General features: G+C 37.2%; 1 protein-coding gene across 1 annotated transcript in view; it reads left to right on the top strand.

Moving 5' to 3' along the window:
• The window catches only part of LOC114661842 (centrosomal protein of 290 kDa-like), a 101,796-nt gene that overhangs the window by 22,573 nt on the left and 58,022 nt on the right, over positions 1 to 21,201 (top strand). Inside the window, exons 8-13 of the mRNA XM_051931034.1 lie at positions 3,141 to 3,303; positions 7,790 to 7,887; positions 12,959 to 13,046; positions 13,486 to 13,601; positions 17,164 to 17,227; positions 19,780 to 19,913. Of these exons, the coding sequence (XP_051786994.1) occupies positions 3,141 to 3,303; positions 7,790 to 7,887; positions 12,959 to 13,046; positions 13,486 to 13,601; positions 17,164 to 17,227; positions 19,780 to 19,913 (663 nt within the window). The remainder of the gene's footprint in view (positions 1 to 3,140; positions 3,304 to 7,789; positions 7,888 to 12,958; positions 13,047 to 13,485; positions 13,602 to 17,163; positions 17,228 to 19,779; positions 19,914 to 21,201) is intronic.

The raw sequence follows: 21,201 nt of genomic DNA, 5'->3' as shown, positions 1-21,201 counted from the left end.
CTGCGTTGGGCTGGTGCCCTGCCTTGGGTTTGTTTCCTGCCTTGCGCCCTGTGTTGGCTGGGATTGGCTCCAGCAGACCCCTGTAACCCTGTAGTTAGGATATAGTGGGTTGGATAATGGATGGATGGATGCATTGGTGACAATTTAGAATAGGAGCTTTAAAGAAACGTATTGCAATATAACACACAGTCTTTCTTAAGCCTTTGTAATATACCAGTCAGATCCTAACAGATGAACTAGAGGTAGCCCCATTATGTTGGCAGATTTCTAAATTACCAGGAAAATATATTTAAAATGTATTATTTTGTAATGCAGTCTATACATGAGAACTGCTGTGGATGTGAATGTAGGATCTGGGTACCAATAATTAGATCTCTATTTTGAAATAAGCGTTTACAGTACAAGCAGTCCCTGGGTTAAGAACGTCTGACTTATAGAAAACTCATATTTAAGAACTGACTGCTGTAAAGCCTATTATATTAAAATTCTGAGATAAATTCAATGTTTCATAACAACAAATGCACACACACACTACGGCACTTGGTGATGCTCATGAAAACATTGTGCGGCTTCTGGGTTTAACAGTTCATCGGCCCTAGTAAGGAGTTTGAATCATATTGCCATTGACACTGTGTTAAGTGTGTAAATTTGTATTTGACTTAAATTTCCCTCTTACTTACACTTATAACCATGCCTCTAAAGCATAAATCTTATGCAAGTGCTGGTGCTGCATCACAGAAAAGGAAAAGTGGAAATAATAAAGTGGTTGGAAAGAGGTGGCATTAGGTTACAGCCGGTCAATGATTGGAATGGTTTTAAAGGATGAAGATTCTCTGTCTCACTGCTTAGTACAGTATTCTATGTAGTTACTTTTAATATTAGTGTATTTTCATTATTACTATGTACTGTATTATTATGTTTTAGATGTTTCAGTGTATTTTGAAGTGTTTAAGTATTTTATATACATAATGTGGTCACCACAAGGTACTGCAGCTCCCCAAAGTCCCGACACAAAGGGTCGGACACAAGTTCAAAGGGTTTAATTGTTTGAAATTCTTTACAGGTAAGTTCCCCACACTACCAACAGTACTCTCACACTTAGTAATTCCCTGTGGTCACTCTTTCTTTCTCTCCTCCACTCCTGCAGGCAAGCTTTGTCTTGCTCCCAACTCTGGCAGCTCCTATTATGTAACATCTGGAAACATTTCCGGTGTCCTGAAACTGTGGCCCAACTGTACGTCCAGCAGAGGCTGGATGCCAACAATGTAGGGCTTGCTAGTCCCCCTCAGCACCCCCTGGTGGCACTCACAGAATCCAACAGGACTGTACCAAAGAACTACAGTTCCCAATGATACCTGTGGGAATCCACTGTGGTGCAAGAGCCAAGGGGGACTGCTATCTGGCGTGCTGGGGAAGACAATGCCCAGAAGAAATCGTCTTCCTATGTCCTTCTAATATATTGGTGTCCCAGCTGGGTAAGGATCCTGACGCGGCTTCAGCTCTTTGCCAGCCCCAACGTGATACCTCTCACAGTAGAAAAGTAAAATACAGTATATACTATATAACAAGACAAACATTTGTCTAACTGATGCTACAATTCTTGTTGCTAATGGAATTTACAATTTAACTTGATACTCATTCTTATGCATCTAGAAATCCTGCCAGTACGTTTGCTTTTCCAGGATTCGTTGGGGGCTGAAATGAATTAAAATCCCCCAATTCCAAATTCTTTTCTTCCCAATCAGAGATAATAAATTTCACCTTGATTTTGCCATAAAATGTTGATGTTGGTTGAAATGAAAGCTGTCAACCACTGTTTTGCTTTAGGACTAGGTCTATTTCATATTTTCTAGAACTGACATCTCAACAAACTAGTTACTTTCATAACTGTTACGTATAAATTAAACAAATTATAAAAATCGGTTAACACACTGGACAATGAAGATTTTGCTTCTTGGACACATTTTGGTTTATTTTAAGGATTTTGGCTTGCTGATCACAAAAAATCACTTTTACATTTTCCAATTATGGACTGTTTTATTGCAGTCACATACTTTTTTGATTTCCTCTCATGTTATAAGTATGCATACTGTATACAATACAGTATACAGATAGACCAAGTCCTGTTGTTTCACTTGAGAATGGGACAGCCATACTCAAAAGTCTTATTAAATTGAGAGGACTCAACTGCTCCATATGCATTTGGTTCCAAGGCAGAAAAGTGTGACACATAAGCTATGTATTACTCCAACAAAGATACTTTTGCCATTTCTTCATATAAAACTTGGACCAATAGAAAATTTCAAGAAAGTGATGAACAAGGAAGGTAAATTATTTCAATATTTGATGCCAAGAATAATGCAGACATTTCTGTTGGTCCACAAATCAGACACAACATCAAAAAGTTTGAAGATCTCCTAGTGAGGCCGGAGAAAATCGCATGGAAGGCATTCAAGGATGTTGTTGAGAATCTTCTTGGCAACTATGGAGCACCAAACTACACCTATAGCTGGTTGACATGTTTCGAGCATAAAAAAACCATGAAGTGCAACATGTCACCAATTATTCATTTTCTCACACATGGTCTTCTTCCTGTCAATCCTAGTGTGGTCAGTGATGAACACGAAAAGTTCCACCAGGACATTATATCAATGGAAAACTAGTAACAGAGCAAGGGAAATCCATCAATCCTGACTGACTATTGTTGGACATTGACATGAGAAGCATCAGGTGCTACGTATTAATGAAAATCAACAGAAAAAGATTTTTAGTTCTAGCTGAACTAACAAAATGTGTCAGCAATTAAACATGCTAAATTCAACAAAAGTTGCATTTTATGTTTCTCCAAATTGCTACAGTCAATCTGAAATGACATTTGTGTTCAACTTGAAAGCTATCCATCATAATCACCAAAAATATTTCAGGAAGTATTGCCCAGTGTTACTGACATCTTGAGTGTTTAAAAAAACTGATAATTAGAAACTAATGAAATATAATAAGGACTGTTTGTATCAGTGCCCTGTACCAATCTCTCTCTCTCTCTGTGTGTGTTAAAAAAGTGATAATTGGTAAATAACTAAATGATCACAGTTTTGTCCTAGATATTAATATGTTCATTTTATTTGTAATTGCTCTGGCAGGGTGAATATGGGTTGGAAAGTGCTATTGCGGAAATTAACAAGTATAAGAATCAAGTGAAACTAAGAGACAAAGAAATTGAGTCTCTTATAAAAGAGATTAACAATCTTGATGCAAAGATCAGCGACTTGTTGTATGAAAATGAAGATTTTAGAGAGCGTTTAGGTAAGATATTGAATTTCCATCGGATGTTAATTTTTATTTTATTTATGCTTTATTGAATAAAGTAATCCTATTGAGATTTTCAATTCTGTTTTAAAGGGACACCTGACTTAGAGACAGCAATGCATTTGTACTCTATAATACAATGGTAAAATAATATCAACAAAGTAACAATTAAAAATTATTTTATAGTCTGGTTAATTTAATTTCTTTTAAATGCTTTGCTCATATTCAACGAGTGCTTAAGTGACTTTCAATATTCACAAATAAGTGAGTGAAATAATGAACAGAATTTTTACACAATTTCTGTAACACCTGCAGTTTTCACCAAAGCATTCAGCATTTAAAACTAGAACAGCGTTGACTTTTCTCACGTCTCTCGTTGGTAATTTTTTTAGTTAGGCTGATTTATACAGTTGGTCACATCAGATTCTTGTCTTTCATTAATTCTGTGCTTAGTGTCTCACTAAAGCGCTCAGAAACTACAAGCAAGTGGTGTTTAGGTTTCACAGTTTTTAATTATTGCAAACTGTATTTACAACAATTAGCTAAAATGAAGAATACAATAATATTTAATCATGTATGATAGAAAGGCAAACAAACACTACACACTGTAGTATGCTGGTTATCAATAGATTAAAAAAAATAAAAAGGTGTTTAATTTGTGTTTTGCTAGTTTTGATGGGTGTTCTATAAATATACAGTATTATCACTTCACTGTAAGGCTTCATTTAAGTTACACAGTTTGGATTTTGAATTGCTGTGTTCAATCTTAATATTTGTGGTGTCCTCATTAACAATTAGAAACAAGAAAGCAGATAAGATGCATACAGAATCTTACCGATGACTTGGGCCTGCTGCGAAGTAAGCAAGGCCATTAATTTTTTTTAGACATTGGATAGAGGCAAAATAATTGTATTTTTGTGTAATGGTGATACTATTTCAATTTTCTGTGCATGATATTGATGTACAGTATATAATTCATTTGAATCTGTTTCATGTGATTTATTTTTAAAAAACATACAATTTTGCTTAAATTTCCAGTCTGTTTATATGCATCTGAAGTAACAAGAATCTAATCAGCTCTGTTTATGTGTTTTGAAGCATCCTGGCCAAAACAGATTTGCGCTGGTCCATCTGATTCAAGAGTTATTAAAAAATACCTTCCAACAGGCAGAGATACAGACATGATATGTATATATTTTTTTGAAGTGTAATCTGGATGTTCTAAAACATCAACACAGTATTAAAATGGATTAAGCACTTTAATGTCACACATTAACTTGTTTCTGTAATTCTTATTTTATAGAGTAACTGCAGTAGTTAATGTGTAATTTCCCTCATATTAAATTTTAATGGCGCCTTTATGTTATTTTATAAAGAGCTAGGAATTTCACGGTATGATATTAGAAACGCTAGTTTCGCACTTGGCATAATTAAATTATGCAGTCAGTCTGGTATTCAATGCAGTGTTGTGATGAAGTGCCTTGTGGTCTGACATTATCCTTTTCAAAATTTCTTTCCTTAATATTATCTAAATAATTTCCAAGTATTTCATGAAGTAATGGATTACACACTTTAATTGTAACGTCCATTTTTCCAACTCCAGTACTATGCATGTTTACTTAGGCTATATAATGCGTCCATGTTATACTATCCTGGAACTCTGCGCAAAATGAGTAGAATATTGAAAATATGTATACTTTCTTTCTGTTCATTTTCCCCATTTGGTTTCAGTCTTTGTTGTTACTTACTTTCATGAGGCAGTTTGTGCTTGTTAATTTTCCTGCATTCACACAAATTAATAACAGTTCACCATTAACTAAGACCTTGCAGAGTAAAATGTAAAGAAAACACAGCAGTATATTTTTATTTTGTGTGGTCTATTTAAGGATGTGCGTGGCCAAGCCACATTGCTGTCAAATACCGGTGCCCACATTTATCAAGTGTCTCAGAATTACTCCTTGGAATTGCGCTAATAGTCTGACTAGGATAAGAACTTGTCCTAACCCCAGAGTGGGACATCAGAAGTATTTATGAAGTGTCCTACACCCACTACCAGCGAGGATTAAGAATTCACATTTGAAAATGATTGATGTGATGATTGTATGGCACACCAAGTCACAAAATGGCACTCATGAAGGCATTTTGTACTTTTCTTGGAAATCATGATGATGTAGGGCGGCATGGTGGTGCAGTGGTAGCGCTGCTGCCTCACTGTTAGGAGACCTGGGTTCACTTCCCGGGTCCTCCCTGCATGGAGATTGCATGTTCTCCCCATGTCTGCATGGGTTTCCTCCGGGTGCTCCGGTTTCCTCCCGCAGTCCAAAGACATACAGGTTAGGTGGATTGGCGATTCTAAATTGGCCCTAGTGTGTGCTTGGTGTGTTTGTGTGTGTCCTGCGGTGGGTTGGCACCCTGCCCGGGATTGGTTCCTGCCTTATGCTCCGTGTTGGCTGGGATTGGCTCCAGCAGACCTCCGTGACCCTGTGATTGGATTCAGCGGGTTGGAAAATGGATGGATGGATCATGATGATGTTTTGTAGTTTTCTAATTCTAACACTGAAGCTTCACCTCAAAGATGATAACAATACATTTACTAATAATAATAGAAATAATATGCAAAGTGACATGATTATGTTCAAATAAATGGTTTATTCCCCCCTCATGGAGTACCCTAGAGTCATACATTGAAACGGGCCCCCTGGCAACAACATCCAGAATAATACTATAAGGAGCACTGAGATGGAAAGACTGAGATACATGCTGAATGAAAGTAAAGCCCAATAACATGCGAGTTTTATTGAACAATAAATGATTCACAGCCATACTTCCAGAAGAATCACCTTCACGCTCTTTAGACCGTGGGAAATGCCTTGTAAAATAACAGTTACTGAAGTTAGTGATGGCTATTCTTGTGCTGTTTCTGAGGTTGCATTTATGCTTCTGGTGTTTCTGATCGTCTTCCTGAATTCCTAATCGTCTTTCTTTATCGAGTGGCCCACCTGCCTTCTTGAACCCTCCTGGGCTTGCAAAATGTAACGTGAATATCCCAGGGATTTCTACCATCTAGCCCTACTTATCATCAGTGTAACATGCTGGCTATTAAAAAACAGTTTGCATCCATGACCACCTGTGTGTTGATATTGTGATATTGCATGAGGTTCACCAATGCTTGCTCATCCACACTTGGAGTAATGATCTTTATGTGCATGCCATCAAACACACCAGCAATGCTGGGAAAACTACCAATTCTCATGAATGCAGCATGCTTTAACATTACTTTACTTGGAGACGTAGGGAAATGTAATGTATAACTCTATGTATTACTGCAAGCATTGTAAGGGTTTTCAAAATTTGGTGCAATATTTGAGAAATAGTTGGTTGTGAGATACCAAAAAATCACCATTACAAAGCTGCATTTTCCCCAAAATAACATTACCAACATTTTAGCTGATAGCACATGGCTTTCGTATAGACAAAGTGCCCATGTGAGGTGGTCTTCTTTTTTCGGCTGCTCCCGTTAGGGGTTGCCACAGCGGATCATCTTCTTCCATATCATCCTGTCTTCTGCATCTTGCTCTGTCACACCCAGCACCTGCATGTCCTCTTTCACCACGTCCATAAACCTTCTCTTAGGCCTTCCTCTTTTCCTCTTCCCTGGCAGCTCTATCCTTAGCATCCTTGTCCCAATATACTCATCATCTTTCCTGTGCACATGTCCAAACCAACACAATCTCACCGCTCTAATTTTGTCTCACAACTGTCCAACCTGAGCTGACCCTCTAATGTACTCATTTCTAATCCTATCCATCCTCATCACACCCAGTGCAAATCTTAGCATCTTTAACTCTGCCACCTCCAGCTCTGTCTGCTTTCTGGTCAGTGCCAACGTCTCCAGTCCATATAACATAGCTGGTCTCACTACCGTCCTGTAGACCTTCCCTTTCACTTTTGCTGATAATCGTCTGTCACAAATTACTCCTCTCACTCTTCTCCACCCATTCCACCCTGCTTGCACTCTCTTTTTCACCTCTCTTCCATAATCCCCGTTACTCTGAATTGTGAAGTACAAATCAATATCTCTTTACAAGTCCACTGTTGACCAGCATTTCCAAAACATCCTACCCTTCCCAAATTGTATGTGTCAGATGTGCCAGAACATCATCTACTAATGGCTCATGATCTCTCTTAAATCTTAGTGAAGTTAATTAAGAGTAGTTTCCTAAATTAGGAAAACTGTTAAAATCTTTTTCTCTCACTCCTAAGAGTAGGGCCAAATTTGTGTCACTCTGAGATTTTTGAGCCAGTGAGGAACATTTTCTTGCTCCTAAATGCTTAATAAATGTGAGCACTGGCCACTATGTACAGACTGCACATCTTCCTCATATCCACATGGATTTTCCCTGTTTACACTGATTTTGTCTCACAACCTAAAGGCATTGCATAATATATATAGTGTTTTATTTTCTTGTAATGTTTGGTTTAGGCCTAGATATCAAACAAGTTGATTTAACTGCGTTTCGAAGAAGCAAGGTTGTGAGGCAACAGCAATACCGAGCAGAAAACCAAGTTCTACTGAAAGAGGTAATTTTTCTTTTAATAAGCAAACTTAACTGCATTTGAACTGTTCTCACTTGTAAAACATTAAGTCTGATACTGTGATAACACTCCTTGGGTCCTGTATATGATACAGAGTAGCAGTTGAGTGGCTACAGCGTCAGTGCTTGTATTCCTAGTTTCTTCTCCAGTCTAAGGGCAGAAGAGAAAAATTGGCCAATGACTGCATAACATCCATTCCTTTCTCTTGAACATTTATAAAAATTTTCACCATAACAAACTGTCCAAGCTTGTGTATGTGACTGCACTGTATACTGTATATAATATATATACTGTTTATGCACTACCAGTCAAAAGTTTTTGAACTTCTCTGTTTTTCTAGTTTTAGTGAAATTTAAACAATTCAAATAATAATAATACATTTTATTTATATAGTGCCTTTCCCATGCTCAAGGCACTTACAGAATATAATAAAGAACGGCAGTGTATACAGTATAAAGCATTGTACAAATGTAATGAATTATTATTATTATTATTACAAACCAGATAAATAAATAAAGAAGATTAAGACAGTGAATTCTGAAAAAGAAAAAAAAACAGACACCATAATTGATGGTCTCGCACACACACACAGGTTACATTAGCATCTTGACAGAGAAGTAAACTGAGAGAAGGGTAATAAAGTCAAATAGAACTAAAAGCCTTCCTGAACAGATGAGTTTTGAGTTGTTTTTTAAAAGAATTCATGGAGTCAGCTGACCTGATTAATTTCGGTAGGTCATTCCAGAGTCTGGGCGCTATACAGCTGAAGGCCCTGTCACCCATGGAGTGTAGATTAGTGTGGGGCACAACAAGATTGCCAGAATCAGAGGACCTTAGTGGGCGGACAGGCACATAGTGATGGAGTAGGTCACTGATGTAGTTTGGCGCGAGGTTATTTAAGGCTTTGTAGGTTATTAGTAGGATTTTATATTCGATTCTGTAAGACACAGGGAGCCAGTGAAGACGGAGCAGGATGGGTGTGATGTGCTCGCTGCTGCTGGTTCAAGTAAGGACTCTTGCAGCTGAGTTTTGAATAAGCTGGAGCTGTGATATAAGATTAGAAGGGGTACCTGCCAGTAGGGAATTACAATAATCGATGCGGGATGTGATAAAAGCATGGACAAGTTTCTCAGCATTAGGGAAGGAGAGGAAGAAGTGAACATGGGATACGTTATGGAGGTGAAAGTAAGAAAGTTTCTTAATGTGATTTATGTGGGCGGAATAAGAGAGGGAGGAATCAAAAATGACACCAAGATTTTTTACAGTAGAGGCAGGTCTGATGAGATCACTGCCAAGATAGACTGGGAAGGAGCTAGTTTTATTAAGTTGCATTTTAGTCCCAATTTGCAGGAGTTCAGTTTTATTGCAATTTAATTTTAAAGAGTTCTGCTCCATCCAGGTTTTAATTTCACTAAGGCAGGTTATGAGCTGAGAAAGCTCTGATGAAGTTCCACTTTTAACATTGAAGTAGAGTTGAGTATCATCTGCATAAAAATGATAACCCAGTCCATAGCTACGGATAATATGGCCAAAGGGAAGCATGTAAATACAGAAAAGCAGAGGACCGAGGACAGAGCCTTGAGGGACTCCTTGTGTGACCGGCGCTGAGCTGGATCTGCTGTTGCCAAGACTAACAAACTCTTGCCTATCAGTTAGATAGGACATGAACCACTGGAGGGCAGTGCCAGAGAAACCCAGCATGTTCTCTAATTTGGACAGTAGGATGTCATGTCTGACAGTGTCAAATGCTGCACTCAGGTCTAATAGAATTAATATGCTGGTTTGTCCAGAGTCTGCTGCCATAAGCAAATCATTGGTTACCCGTAGCAGAGCAGTTTCACAGCTGTGCCGCGCCCTGAAACCAGACTGAAAGGATTCCATCAAGTTATTAGAGGTTAGGTAATTGGTGAGTTTTGAAGCTACAACACGCTCAAAAACTTTTGACAGAACAGGTAAGTGGGAAATAGTTAAGAAAATTGTTAAGACTGTCAGCATCAAGACCAGACTTTTTTAACATTGGGGTTACAGAAGCAATTTTAAAAGTGAGCGGCTCAGAGCTAGTGTCAAGGGATGAGTTTATTATTGTTGTAACAGTCGGGATTATGGCATGAAGGCAGGATTTAAGTAGTGTGGTGGGGATGGGGTCCAGTACACAAGTAGTCGGCCTTATCTTACAAAGCAGGTTATTAACAAACGCAGATGTGACTGGTGAGAACTTAGAGAAGGAGCTGGATGGAGTGGTAAAACAGGGAGAGATATAAACAGATGATGTATTTATGTTAGTTGAATTATTTAGATCTTTAATTTTGTTACGGAAAAAGTGGAGGAATTCCTCATAGACTTCAGTAGAAGAGGTAGTTGGGTCAGATGCGGGTTCGAGTAGTTTATTAACTACAGAGAACAAAACCTTTGGGTTATCATGGCCACTTTCTATTATTCTGCCGTAATGGGTGTTCTTGGCAGAAGTTAGGGCTTCTCTGTAAGCTCTTTGGTGGTCAGAGAAAGCCTGGATATGCACGGTGAGGCCAGTCTTACGTGACATTCTCTCAAGGTGTCGGCCAGCTGCTTTCATAGATCGCAATTCTGAATTATACCAAGGAGTTGAACGTTTAAAGGAAACCTCCTTATGTTTTAAAGGAGCCATTTTATCTAATGCTGAATGAAGGGCTGAGTTATAGTGGTCAACAAGACTATCTAGTGTTGATGGAATAGGTGCAAACAGTAAAAGATCAGAAATGGATCCAGAAAGGATAGAGGGACAGATATTTTTAAGGTTTCTGTAAGAAATTTGTTGTTTACAGGTAAGAGGAGGGAAAAGCAGTGAAACAGTGAAAAATACTGCTTTATGGTCAGAGAGTCCCAAATCAGTGCTGTAAATGTTGGCCACAGATAGTCCAGAAGTGCAGATCAGGTCCAATATATGACCGCCAGAATGGGTTGGAAAATCAACATGGTGTGTCAAGTCAAAACAGTCCAGTAAGGACAGGAATTCATTTCTCAGTTTAGATGTGGGGGTGTCAATATGGATGTTGAAATCACCAAGAAGGATAATTCTCTGAGAGTAAGAGCTTAGGTGGGTCAAAAGTTCAATCAGATCGGATAAGAAGGATGCATTGTATTTTGGGGGACGATAAAGAACAATGAGTGAGACAGGACCTGATTTCGTTATTAGTTTAAGAGCCAGGCACTCAAAAGACAATGGACAGTCAATTGGGATTTGTTTGATGTTTAAGTCTGCTCTGATAATTACTGCAAGCCCACCGCCTTGTCTTGAGCTGCGAGGCTCTGTGTGGAAAGTGAAGCCAATTGGAGTCGCCTCTGTGAGAGACGCAAATTCGTTTGGTTTTTGCCAAGTCTCCGTTAAACACAGTATATCAAGTTTGGTGTCAGTGATGAGCTCTGACAGCACCAATGCTTTGCCATTAAGAGACCTCGAGTTAAACAGTGCAATATTAGTTAATGAGGCTTCTTTTTGCACAGGGCTGCGATCAGGGTTTATTTCCACATAATGCAAATTTGGCACACTGCCACTTCTATTTCCAGGGTCATGAGAAGGACAGCGTATTCCTGAGCAAATGCTGCCGGTGGTCTTTTCATTCGCAGTCCGGCGGTGGTGGCGACCTGACCCGCGATGTATATATTTCGGGCGCTGCAAAATACTAGCGTCCTTTAGGATGTTCCAGTCAGACCATTTGCTCTGGACAAACTGTTTAATAAGAAGGAGTTTGTCATGAGAGTATTTTAGCATGTCTATAATAAATAGCAAGTCTAATAAATAAATTAAAATGTACAAATGTGAGTATATATGTATTTATATACAGTACTGTATATCTTGTGAAAGAAACAGGCAGACACACAATGAAGGTTTGGTTCCGCTACCCGTATAGTTTCCCTGGCTGCAAAAGGCTTTAAAGTAGCGTACAATGTGTACAGGTTAGAGTGCAAAACAGAACTGTTTAAGTATGGAGGATGAGAGGTTTTTATAGGTGGTTCACAGGAAATGACGTCCTCGGGTCCAGGACAGGAAGTGACGTTCTCGGGGCCGGAACAGGAAGGATTTCTTGTGTTTGGTCTGTGGAGAGAAAAGACAGAGATTTAGTGCACCCCGCTGCCCCCTGGCCTGGCGTGGAATTGCCGTTTCCTGGTCCCTTTGGTTGACTTCCAAGCGCACGTATGTGACAATCTATATAAGGTGATTTTTTTTTTCAATTCTGTAAGTAAAAGTATTTTCAATTGGAGAGATCATGCCTAAAAACAGACCCATTGTATATGAAAACTTGAATGCTACCATCGAGAAAATGGCCAAACTTTAGTTATGGAAAACAAAATAATTACTACATTTAATAAAATAAAGCATTATATGGGAGCCATATACAAACAACACAGTAATTATTTGACTGATTCCTCTGAAAAAATACTTAGGAGCAAATGATTTATATGATTTTTATGACAGTGAGTAGCAGATTAAAGGAGTAGTCAGGTATAGCATTATTATCCATAATGAGAAAGAAAAACAGTCAAAACCAAAGCCTAAACTGGAAATTTACATTTTTGAAGAAAATAGCTTTCTCTGTTTGAACCAAGCATAGACATTTTCTCACCATATGGCTCATACTTTTAAAACTGCTGCCATGACTATTTAACAACAGCCCTGTGATATTGCCTGCATGCTCACAGATAGTTTGAGCCCCAAAAGAACATGACATGATAGCAACCCATTACAGAATTATTGAATTACGACAATGACATTCTCAAGTAAGGTGCTCTGTTAAATAATGCACAGTGAAATGTCTGCATACGTTACTGCTATGGGAAATTAGTCCATCTAAAATATAGGGCAAATAAATATTTTTTAAAATACGTTGCAACACCTACATTTGGATTCAAACACAGGGATGTCCCAGAAAACATATGACACCTGGTTTAGCCTGCCAGTTCAGGACTGGCACCTTCCTTTAGTGCATGGGTTATTTTCTTACCTAAGATGTCAAAGTGTATTTTTTTCAATATGTTTTTCTTCTGTAGTATGAATTAAGTGCTGTCTCCACTTTTCAAGATTGAAAGGTTAGAAGATGAAAGGCTTGAACTGAAGAAATACATTAGACTGCTTGCAAAAGAGAAAGGAAAGCGACCTTCTGAAAAGGGTAAGATATTTAATTTCATAGTCTGAAAATAGGATCATCTCCTCCATTTGGATAAATTGAAGAAATTACAGTTGCTCTAATTCATTTTAAACAGTCTGAAAAATATCAGTCAATTCAAAAAAGAACAAGCAAGAGTTGAACAATAGTAAAGGTTAAATTCATTCATGCAACCAAATGTATGCAGATGAGCTATATCTGATCATAAACTGTATTATTTTAAAAATTCTTGTTTTTTCTTTTTTTACTGAGAAACCACAAGGCATGTCATGTTAAGAAATGAAACAGTTATTTGTAAAAGTATTTTAAGCGATCAGATGTACAAAGCAGATTTTTGTTAAGCGGTATATGATTCTATTAGCTCTTGTTTATGAAGAACTGTTATGGATATTGTGCCCATTTTTATCTAAATGGACAACATCTTTTATTTGATTTATATTAGATCTAAAATTTGATGATCTACTGCCTGCTGAGAAGTTTATGAACAGTCTGAAAGGTCACTCTAAGAAAATGTTCCTACTTTCAAATTCTGCAGATCTTGAGGAGATGGTCCAGAAGGTAGGAGGAACAGAAATTAAAAAGCTTTGACATACAAAGGATTACCTGTGTAATTTATAGTAGATGTACTGTAAGTCTGCAAGGCAGTGTGCAGCTGTTAAATTCTGAACTCCCCCATGGTAGTCTGGAGTTTATTGATTGACATTTTACATCTTTCATGTTTTTACCAAGGGTTCCTTCTAGATAGACATGCAGGGATGATGTAGGCACATCATGTGCTGGCACAATATAACACAGAAGTCACTCAGAATAACAATGAAAGATATTTGGATTAGACTGGGCATTATTAACTCAAGCAGTCTAGGGCTTGGGTGTGAGAAGGCTAACACCCTGAATCAATTTTTAAATAGATTTTTCTCTCCTACTGTCACCTTCATAAGCTTATCCAACTTACGCCATCCTGGATAATGGACTATCTGTCCGGGAGACCAAAGTGTGTATATTTCTGTATAATTAAACACCTATTTAACCACTTAACGATGAATGACCATATACATCTCAGGGGGTACATGTTATCTTGCGATACTAGAATATAATGAATTTATGAAACGTTTGGTAACTTTGGTAAATTATTACATTTTATGAGCTAAATATAACATTACTGCTATGACTTTTTTCCTTCAGTCATTACTATATTTCTCTTGGGCATTGGAAAGAAGCCTTAATTATGGCTCCTCTCTAATCCTTGCTTTATTTTGTTCATTTGCTGCAGCAGTGCTCACTTCCAGCCCTCTGTACCCACTATCGCTTCACAGTCACTCATTTTTCTTTTAATTGATCTCGTCCTTTAATTAGCTGCTCATTTTTTCTTCTGCCTTTCAGCATTCAAAAAAGCACAGTAGTGTAAGCTTTATGTTTCTAAGAAATGTAATGATATTTAGATAATTTTGCCATTACGTTAAATGTTGAATTTAATTTTCCTTTTAATTCATCTTTTTTCTATGGAATTAACTCCGTTAATTGTATTCTAATAATGACACTTAATAGTGAACAGAGTAAATGTGGGGCAAATGTACGCTTACTAAACTGACATTTCACCAATCAAAATTGCTTTCATTTACACAAATGCACAGACTTTCACTGTACTCTGTATGTGAGATATTAATGATCCTTTAACCCTTAAAACTTTTTGGGTTAATTTCCTTTGGAGTATGTATTAGTATCTTCCAAGGTGTGCACAGAAATATTAACTAAGGTAGTGTGCTTGAACTCCACTGTCACAAATTTACAGCCCAGTCTAGAATGCTATAAAGCCATGAAGGCCCTGCATAAGATACAGATTGAACTTGATTACTAAACAATATTATTTAACTCTGTGATGAGAGAGGTCTGTGGCGATATGCATTTTTAGATAAATAATTAAAAACAGTGCATCTCAGGCTCCATGGATGTGCATTTATTAATGGGGTGATTGGAGCTGATTGCACTAGCATGCGCTCATTTATTTTCTGCAGGTTGTAATTGAGACGCTGTGCAAAAGGAAGGATAAAAGAGTAGTCTGAGAAGGATAGGGGAGGTCAGAGAGAGAAAAGAGCAAGCAAACAAACAAACACAAACAAACAATAACCCACACAAACCAACAGTGAAAGAAAAGTAGAGAAGAAGGAAGGCACAATTACGGAGTACGAGCCAGCTTGTAGATGCAAAGCAGGCAGTTGCCATCCTGTGGAGGACTGATTGATCGATGTTCCAGAGGGATTGCCCTGTGCTGAGCCCTGGAAGGAGCAAAGGATGTAAGAGGAACCCTCTTAGGGATCCAGTAGGTGCCACAATGTCATGAGGAAGAAAAAGAGGGCCTGGCTTGGAGTGTCTTTGCAGATGCCGACAGAAGCAGTCATGGTGGCTGCTGGGGTCTCTGCTGGCTACAAGACCTTGGCAGGGAGAACTTGTGAGATGGATAGTGGGAGATTCACTGGGCTCAGGAAGGACAAGAAAAAGACAACCAGATGACAGCATGGTTTTATTTTGGATTTATTCATGGATATTTCTGATTCACTTAATTTTCATGGAACAGCGCCTTTTTATTGGCTTTTATTGGTTTTTATGGCTTATTTATTAACGTTTTTTTTTTTCAGAAGACTTATAGTACTTCACTTTAATTTATAGAACACTTTAATAAAAGTACAAATGCACTATATTATAATGGTTTTTCTGTTAGTCAAATAGTTGCCTGGCTCAATTCCCAGCTGTCACAGGAAGGGTCCAAAAGGGTTCAAGAAATGGGATGAGGAGATTTGAGTGACAGTGTAGAAAAAAGTGCACCACCAGTGAGTGGTTAACTCTGTAAATGTCTTTGGTGGCCCAGAGCTGCTGCTCTCTTTTGACACTACAGAGAAAAAGTAGTGCCTGACAGGAAAATGTCAATATTCCCAGGATGTTAAGGTGCAGGCAAAATCGAATCAAATTTTATTTGTCACATACAAATTATACACATAGTACAATATGTAGTGAAATGCTTAGTTGCTCAATTCCAAAGACTGTTCCTTTAAGAAAACTATAAAAGAACAATAACAATAATACATGACTTTATAAATATAAAAAATCATTAATTGAATTTTAAATATGTGATAAATAATAAATAAATAAATCACTTAATAACTTCATATAAGAGAGTTAACAATAGGGCATCGTGTAGTTCTAGACACTTTCCTTATTCAAGATGTGCATGGACTGTGCATGGACTGTGCAAAAACACTCCTTCTCAATCTCTCTGAGTTGGACTTCGGCAGCAGTAGTAACCCTGCTATAAAGATTAGAAACCCCCTAGGTTGTAAGAGGTAGCACATGGTCTCAGGCTAATTGAATGGTGACTTGTCCATTTTAGAAAATAGAAGATGATTCACTTGGAAGACTGAAAGCTGCTAGAGGGAGTTCTAATCTGGAGTTTCTATAGCAAAAGCATCTGTGATGATGTGATTTTTAAAGCCTCCTAATGAAAGAAGTGTATTTGAGTCTAGGGTCAGCAGAAATGTTTGGATAAAGACTCACTGGTGGGAGAAAGCGGCTGCAGGGGTTTGTTTCTCTTCTGCATTCATTCTCCCTGTTTGATGCAGCCCTTGAGTAATTTCAATTTACAAACAACTGGCTAACCAGCTAAAAACAGCTACAAAATTTTGAGCCAACAGCTGTTAGTTTGGTAATAAATCTAAATGTATAGGATACCTCTCATTTCTGTTGCACCCATATTAACTGCTTTTATTCTTCACTGTTTTATTAAAATTATTTCAAACCAAAAACACAGTGTCTTTAAATTAAATTAGCTTATGGTTTGGGTAAATCAAATATCAAGGTTAACTTTGATGTATGAGTATATTTAATAATGGATACAAATAAATAACACTTTGAGGTGCAGTATCTGTTATAAAGAAGCTATGATATTAAACATACTAAAAGCCATTTTAACCTGATATAAAATAATGAAAAATGACAGCAGCATATTTTAAGAGTGTTGTGATTTTTAATGACCTATCAATAGCTGCTTTCAAGTTTGTGTCCAAAGTAAGCAGGTAAAACTTTAACCCAATCAAGACCTTTTTCAAAATGTTCTTTTATGTTTTAACAGAATGAACAACTCTTAAAAGAATTACAGCACAAAAAAGCCCACTCTGCTCAAACTGAAGCAAAGTGTAAGTACTATAACTATACCATTTTTGGGGGCTGGTGCTTATCCAAGTAAGCACAGGACACAAGTCAGGAACAACCCATGGACATGGTGCCAGTCCATCATGGGGTTAACACTTACACATGTAGGCCGATCTAGTGTCGCCAATCCACCTAACCTGCAGGTCTGTGGGGAGACATGGGGAGAACATGCAAACTCCACGCAGGGAAGGCACATGTGGTTAACTGTGGTCTACTTAGAGCAGTGTTACCTCTGTACCAACATGCTGCCATAATTTGCGTTCTTAGCTCTGTGTTGTCACATCTCCTTTCCTAACCACTTGTTATACTGGCCTCCCAGCCATGTAAGAAAATGAAATCCATCCAGGACGAGATGCCGGTCCATCCATAACAATATATACAGTACATCACGGATGTAATATAAACACATGCACATGGTAAGTTAAGCAATCTTTTAAAATAATTAACAGGTCTTTTAAAATAAAGTAACTTGTTAAAAAGGTGTTTACTGATAAGAAAATCTCCTGATACACCCAATTAAAATAAATGCCACAAAAACACAAAGCACACGAAGCAGGTTCACTAGCAGTAGGTGATCCCAGTAAGCAATAACTGTGGTCATTTTGGTAGCCCAGAAGCACTTTAGTGTGCATGTTACTTTAAACAGAAAATCACAGACACCATTATGCACTTTGCTAAGCTTTCCATGGAGGTTTTTGGACATTTCTGACCCAAAATAATCTCATAGTCTCCCTAAAAATTTAATTTGAGCATAAATGACTACTTGGATTGAGAGTCTAAGAACCAATTAGGTTTAAAGCTCCCTATTAAGAACTGTGTGTACTATAAAATGATGAAAAAGAGTTTATTGGTGGAATTTAAGTTAACAGGGTTCAGGAAATGAATGGATGGATGAAGGGAAGTAATTAGGTTAGTTTTTTGGCCTACTCATTCAGACTAGCCCACCTCCTTATTGTGTTAAAAAACACTTTATTGGTATGTTTTTCAACCAACTGCTTACATATGGTATTCCCTGCTGTTACTGCTGTAATTTAAATTTGTACCTGTAATTTTAATTTGAATACTTCAGATTACAACTGCATTTTTAAAATTCTGCCACACACCTGGTGTAGATGTTACTCTTTCAAATATAAAGTAACGTAACAGAAATTTCTTACTTTTGTTTTATGCTTATCTCTCAATTATATAAAAAAATCCTGCGACGCGATAAGACTTTTTGGAAGATTTTTTCAAGTCCCACGAGATGAGATTTTGGCCATGAGATTTTTCTAAATCACGCCCTCCTCTCAACCATTTTCAACCACGCACACGGTAATCTCACCTCATTCGTGTGAATGCTTTTGTCAGACATAGTTTCTGCTCTCTCAGCTCTTATACATTTTAACGTTTTCCTCACTTTAAGTTCTCAATTAAAGAAGATGTTTTATGTCCAAAACTTATTGAAGTATTTAATCCCGAAAGGGTTATCAACAGAAAAAATGAGTACACAGGCAATATTAGCATGGAGAAACGATGAAGTGAAACGAATTAACGCCAAAAATGACGATCAGTTACACGGCAAATTGGTTAAATGCGTATCAATAGACTATGCTAAAACAGTTGTTGGTGATCTTGCAGAAGATGAAAACATCAACTTACAATATCTGGAAGAATATCTACAACTGTTAACACCGTCTGGTCTTACGCTGTACGAATTACTGTAGAAAGAAGGATGTATCCAAGAAAGGTAATGTAGTACATCTTCCGCGGATAACATTACACAACAAAGGAGATCTTGATATGCCATTCGTATTAAAATGTTAACAGTTTCCCGTTAGAATAGCTTTTGCAAAGACAATTAACAAATCTCAAAGCCAAACGTTCGAAAAAGTCATTTTATTTAATACAGGGAAAGAACCGAAATTCAATCACGGGCAGTTATACTTTGTGTTGTCACGATGAAAGTCCAAACACAGAATCAAAATTCAATGCGATATTGACAAAAATTTAATTAAAAGTAAAAGTGCAAGTTTAAAAAGTATTTGCGTGTTAATTTCAAAGCCAAACAGAATGACATCGTATTATACAACGAATAACTCTAATGCACCATGAATCATAATTTACTTTCAAATTATTACGTTTTAGTCTTTTTTAATATGGTTAATTACTCGCTGTAATGTAAAATAGTTCTATTATGTATATGTAACAATTCCCATTAAAATAAAAATCTGTTTAAATTGTACAACTGCATCCCCATACGCGAGCGACAGAACCGCAAAGAGGCTAGTACGTAGCATAGGCACGAGGGTTGGCAAGCAAAGCAAGCGGTGGGCAAAGCCCCCTAGTATTTACATATTTTATACAGATGCACTCTAGCCAGAAAAGGGTAAATTGTTTATATATAATGTAAGGCTATTTTTTTAGACATGAGGGCAAGAGACACAAAATACAGTTGCAAAGGTTTTTACCCTAAGACATGTATCTAAGACTAGACAGTTTTGTAGTGTAATTTTCTTTCTATAATTTGTATAATAAATGTTTGTAAATTAATTTACAGTAAGTGAAAAAATGGAAGAAAATAGGCAGCTGGAACAAGGAATGCGAGAAATAATGCAAGCAATAAAAGATGCACAAAAAGGCTCTGGCAAAGAAGTGGAGATTCATATTCCTGTATTAGAAAGGCTGTTAAATGTAAGTTTTTACTTCAAATAACATGAATGTTTTTGTTTCACATTTACAAAGGCTGCTAACAGCCATTAGACAAGTTTAAATTCTAAGAATAAGCATCATGTTTGTTCTTAATGTCTGTTTCTGTAAATCCTAGAAGAAGACAAATTTCTGCCATCAGGCTAATGATGGATTGCTGGATGAATGGATGTGTACATGTGATGATAATGTAAAACAAACCATGGTACCATTCTACACTAGCTGCAGTACCAGTTAGGAACTTTATCCATGATTAAAGCGAGAAACAACATTTTTCTTACCTTTGAATTTTGCAACTTTTGAATCTAAAACTCTTCAATCCACTGCAGCTTCTGCTACTAAGTTCTCAATTTTGATACCAGTCTCTTCAATCCATGCTCACATTTCATTAATAAGGGCTGGTAGCATAAAATTTAAACATGTTAGTGAAAGACAAAATACATTATGTGGAAACATTAATGCAGGATGCAGCTAAGAAGCTCCCTTTCACCATAACTCTCCTACCACTCAGTTCAGCGCCTTCCCAAATGTGGTTGATTACTGAATTAAGTTGCCCTGCAGGTGAGCACTGTTCTTGACTGGCTAAACTCATGTGAGAAGCAGAATAGGAAAGAGCTTTAAAGACAGAAGAATTTTCAATTAAACACTACACGATGGTAAAATCTTTCACTTAGGAAATAGTGTATCTGATCACTACAATGATGGCTTCAGTTGGGAAGCATTTTTTATCTGTGTTTTTGCAGCTTGTAAACACAAATTAAATATGCGTTTCATAATACAGCATGCAATACATGAACAATAGTTCATCTATGCAAGCTCATCTAAAGCGTTGTTAGCATCAGATAACAGAAAAATTTCTCAATAGTGCAAATTGCTTTTCCACAGTGACATATTGATAGTAAACTCAACATGTATACCTTCTTAGATCAGAAGATAGGAATCCTTTGAAATATGCCTCAAAGGAAAGAAAAAACAAAAATGACCTTCACATTGTAAATGCTGACCATAAAATACCATAAAAAACTAAATTCCATTGCTTAAACAGACAAAGGATTGATACGATACATCAGATTGTTTGTCAGTAGCAAAAACAGCTTATTAATTTGACTCAAAATGGCATCCGGCTATTCCTTCCTTGTGAATTTATAACGTTTTAACATTTTCTGTATATTGTAGCAATTTTCTTTTTAAAGCATTGCCATATTTCATAATTACACAAATATTCAATTTCAATATGAATTGTATAGAGTGACTTTAGAAATGATAGGATAAC

This window comes from Erpetoichthys calabaricus, chromosome 1, assembly GCF_900747795.2.
Source record: "Erpetoichthys calabaricus chromosome 1, fErpCal1.3, whole genome shotgun sequence".
NCBI lineage: Eukaryota > Metazoa > Chordata > Cladistia > Polypteriformes > Polypteridae > Erpetoichthys > Erpetoichthys calabaricus.
Note: the sequence above shows the minus strand (reverse complement) of the source record. Positions and strands in the feature narration are given on the sequence as shown.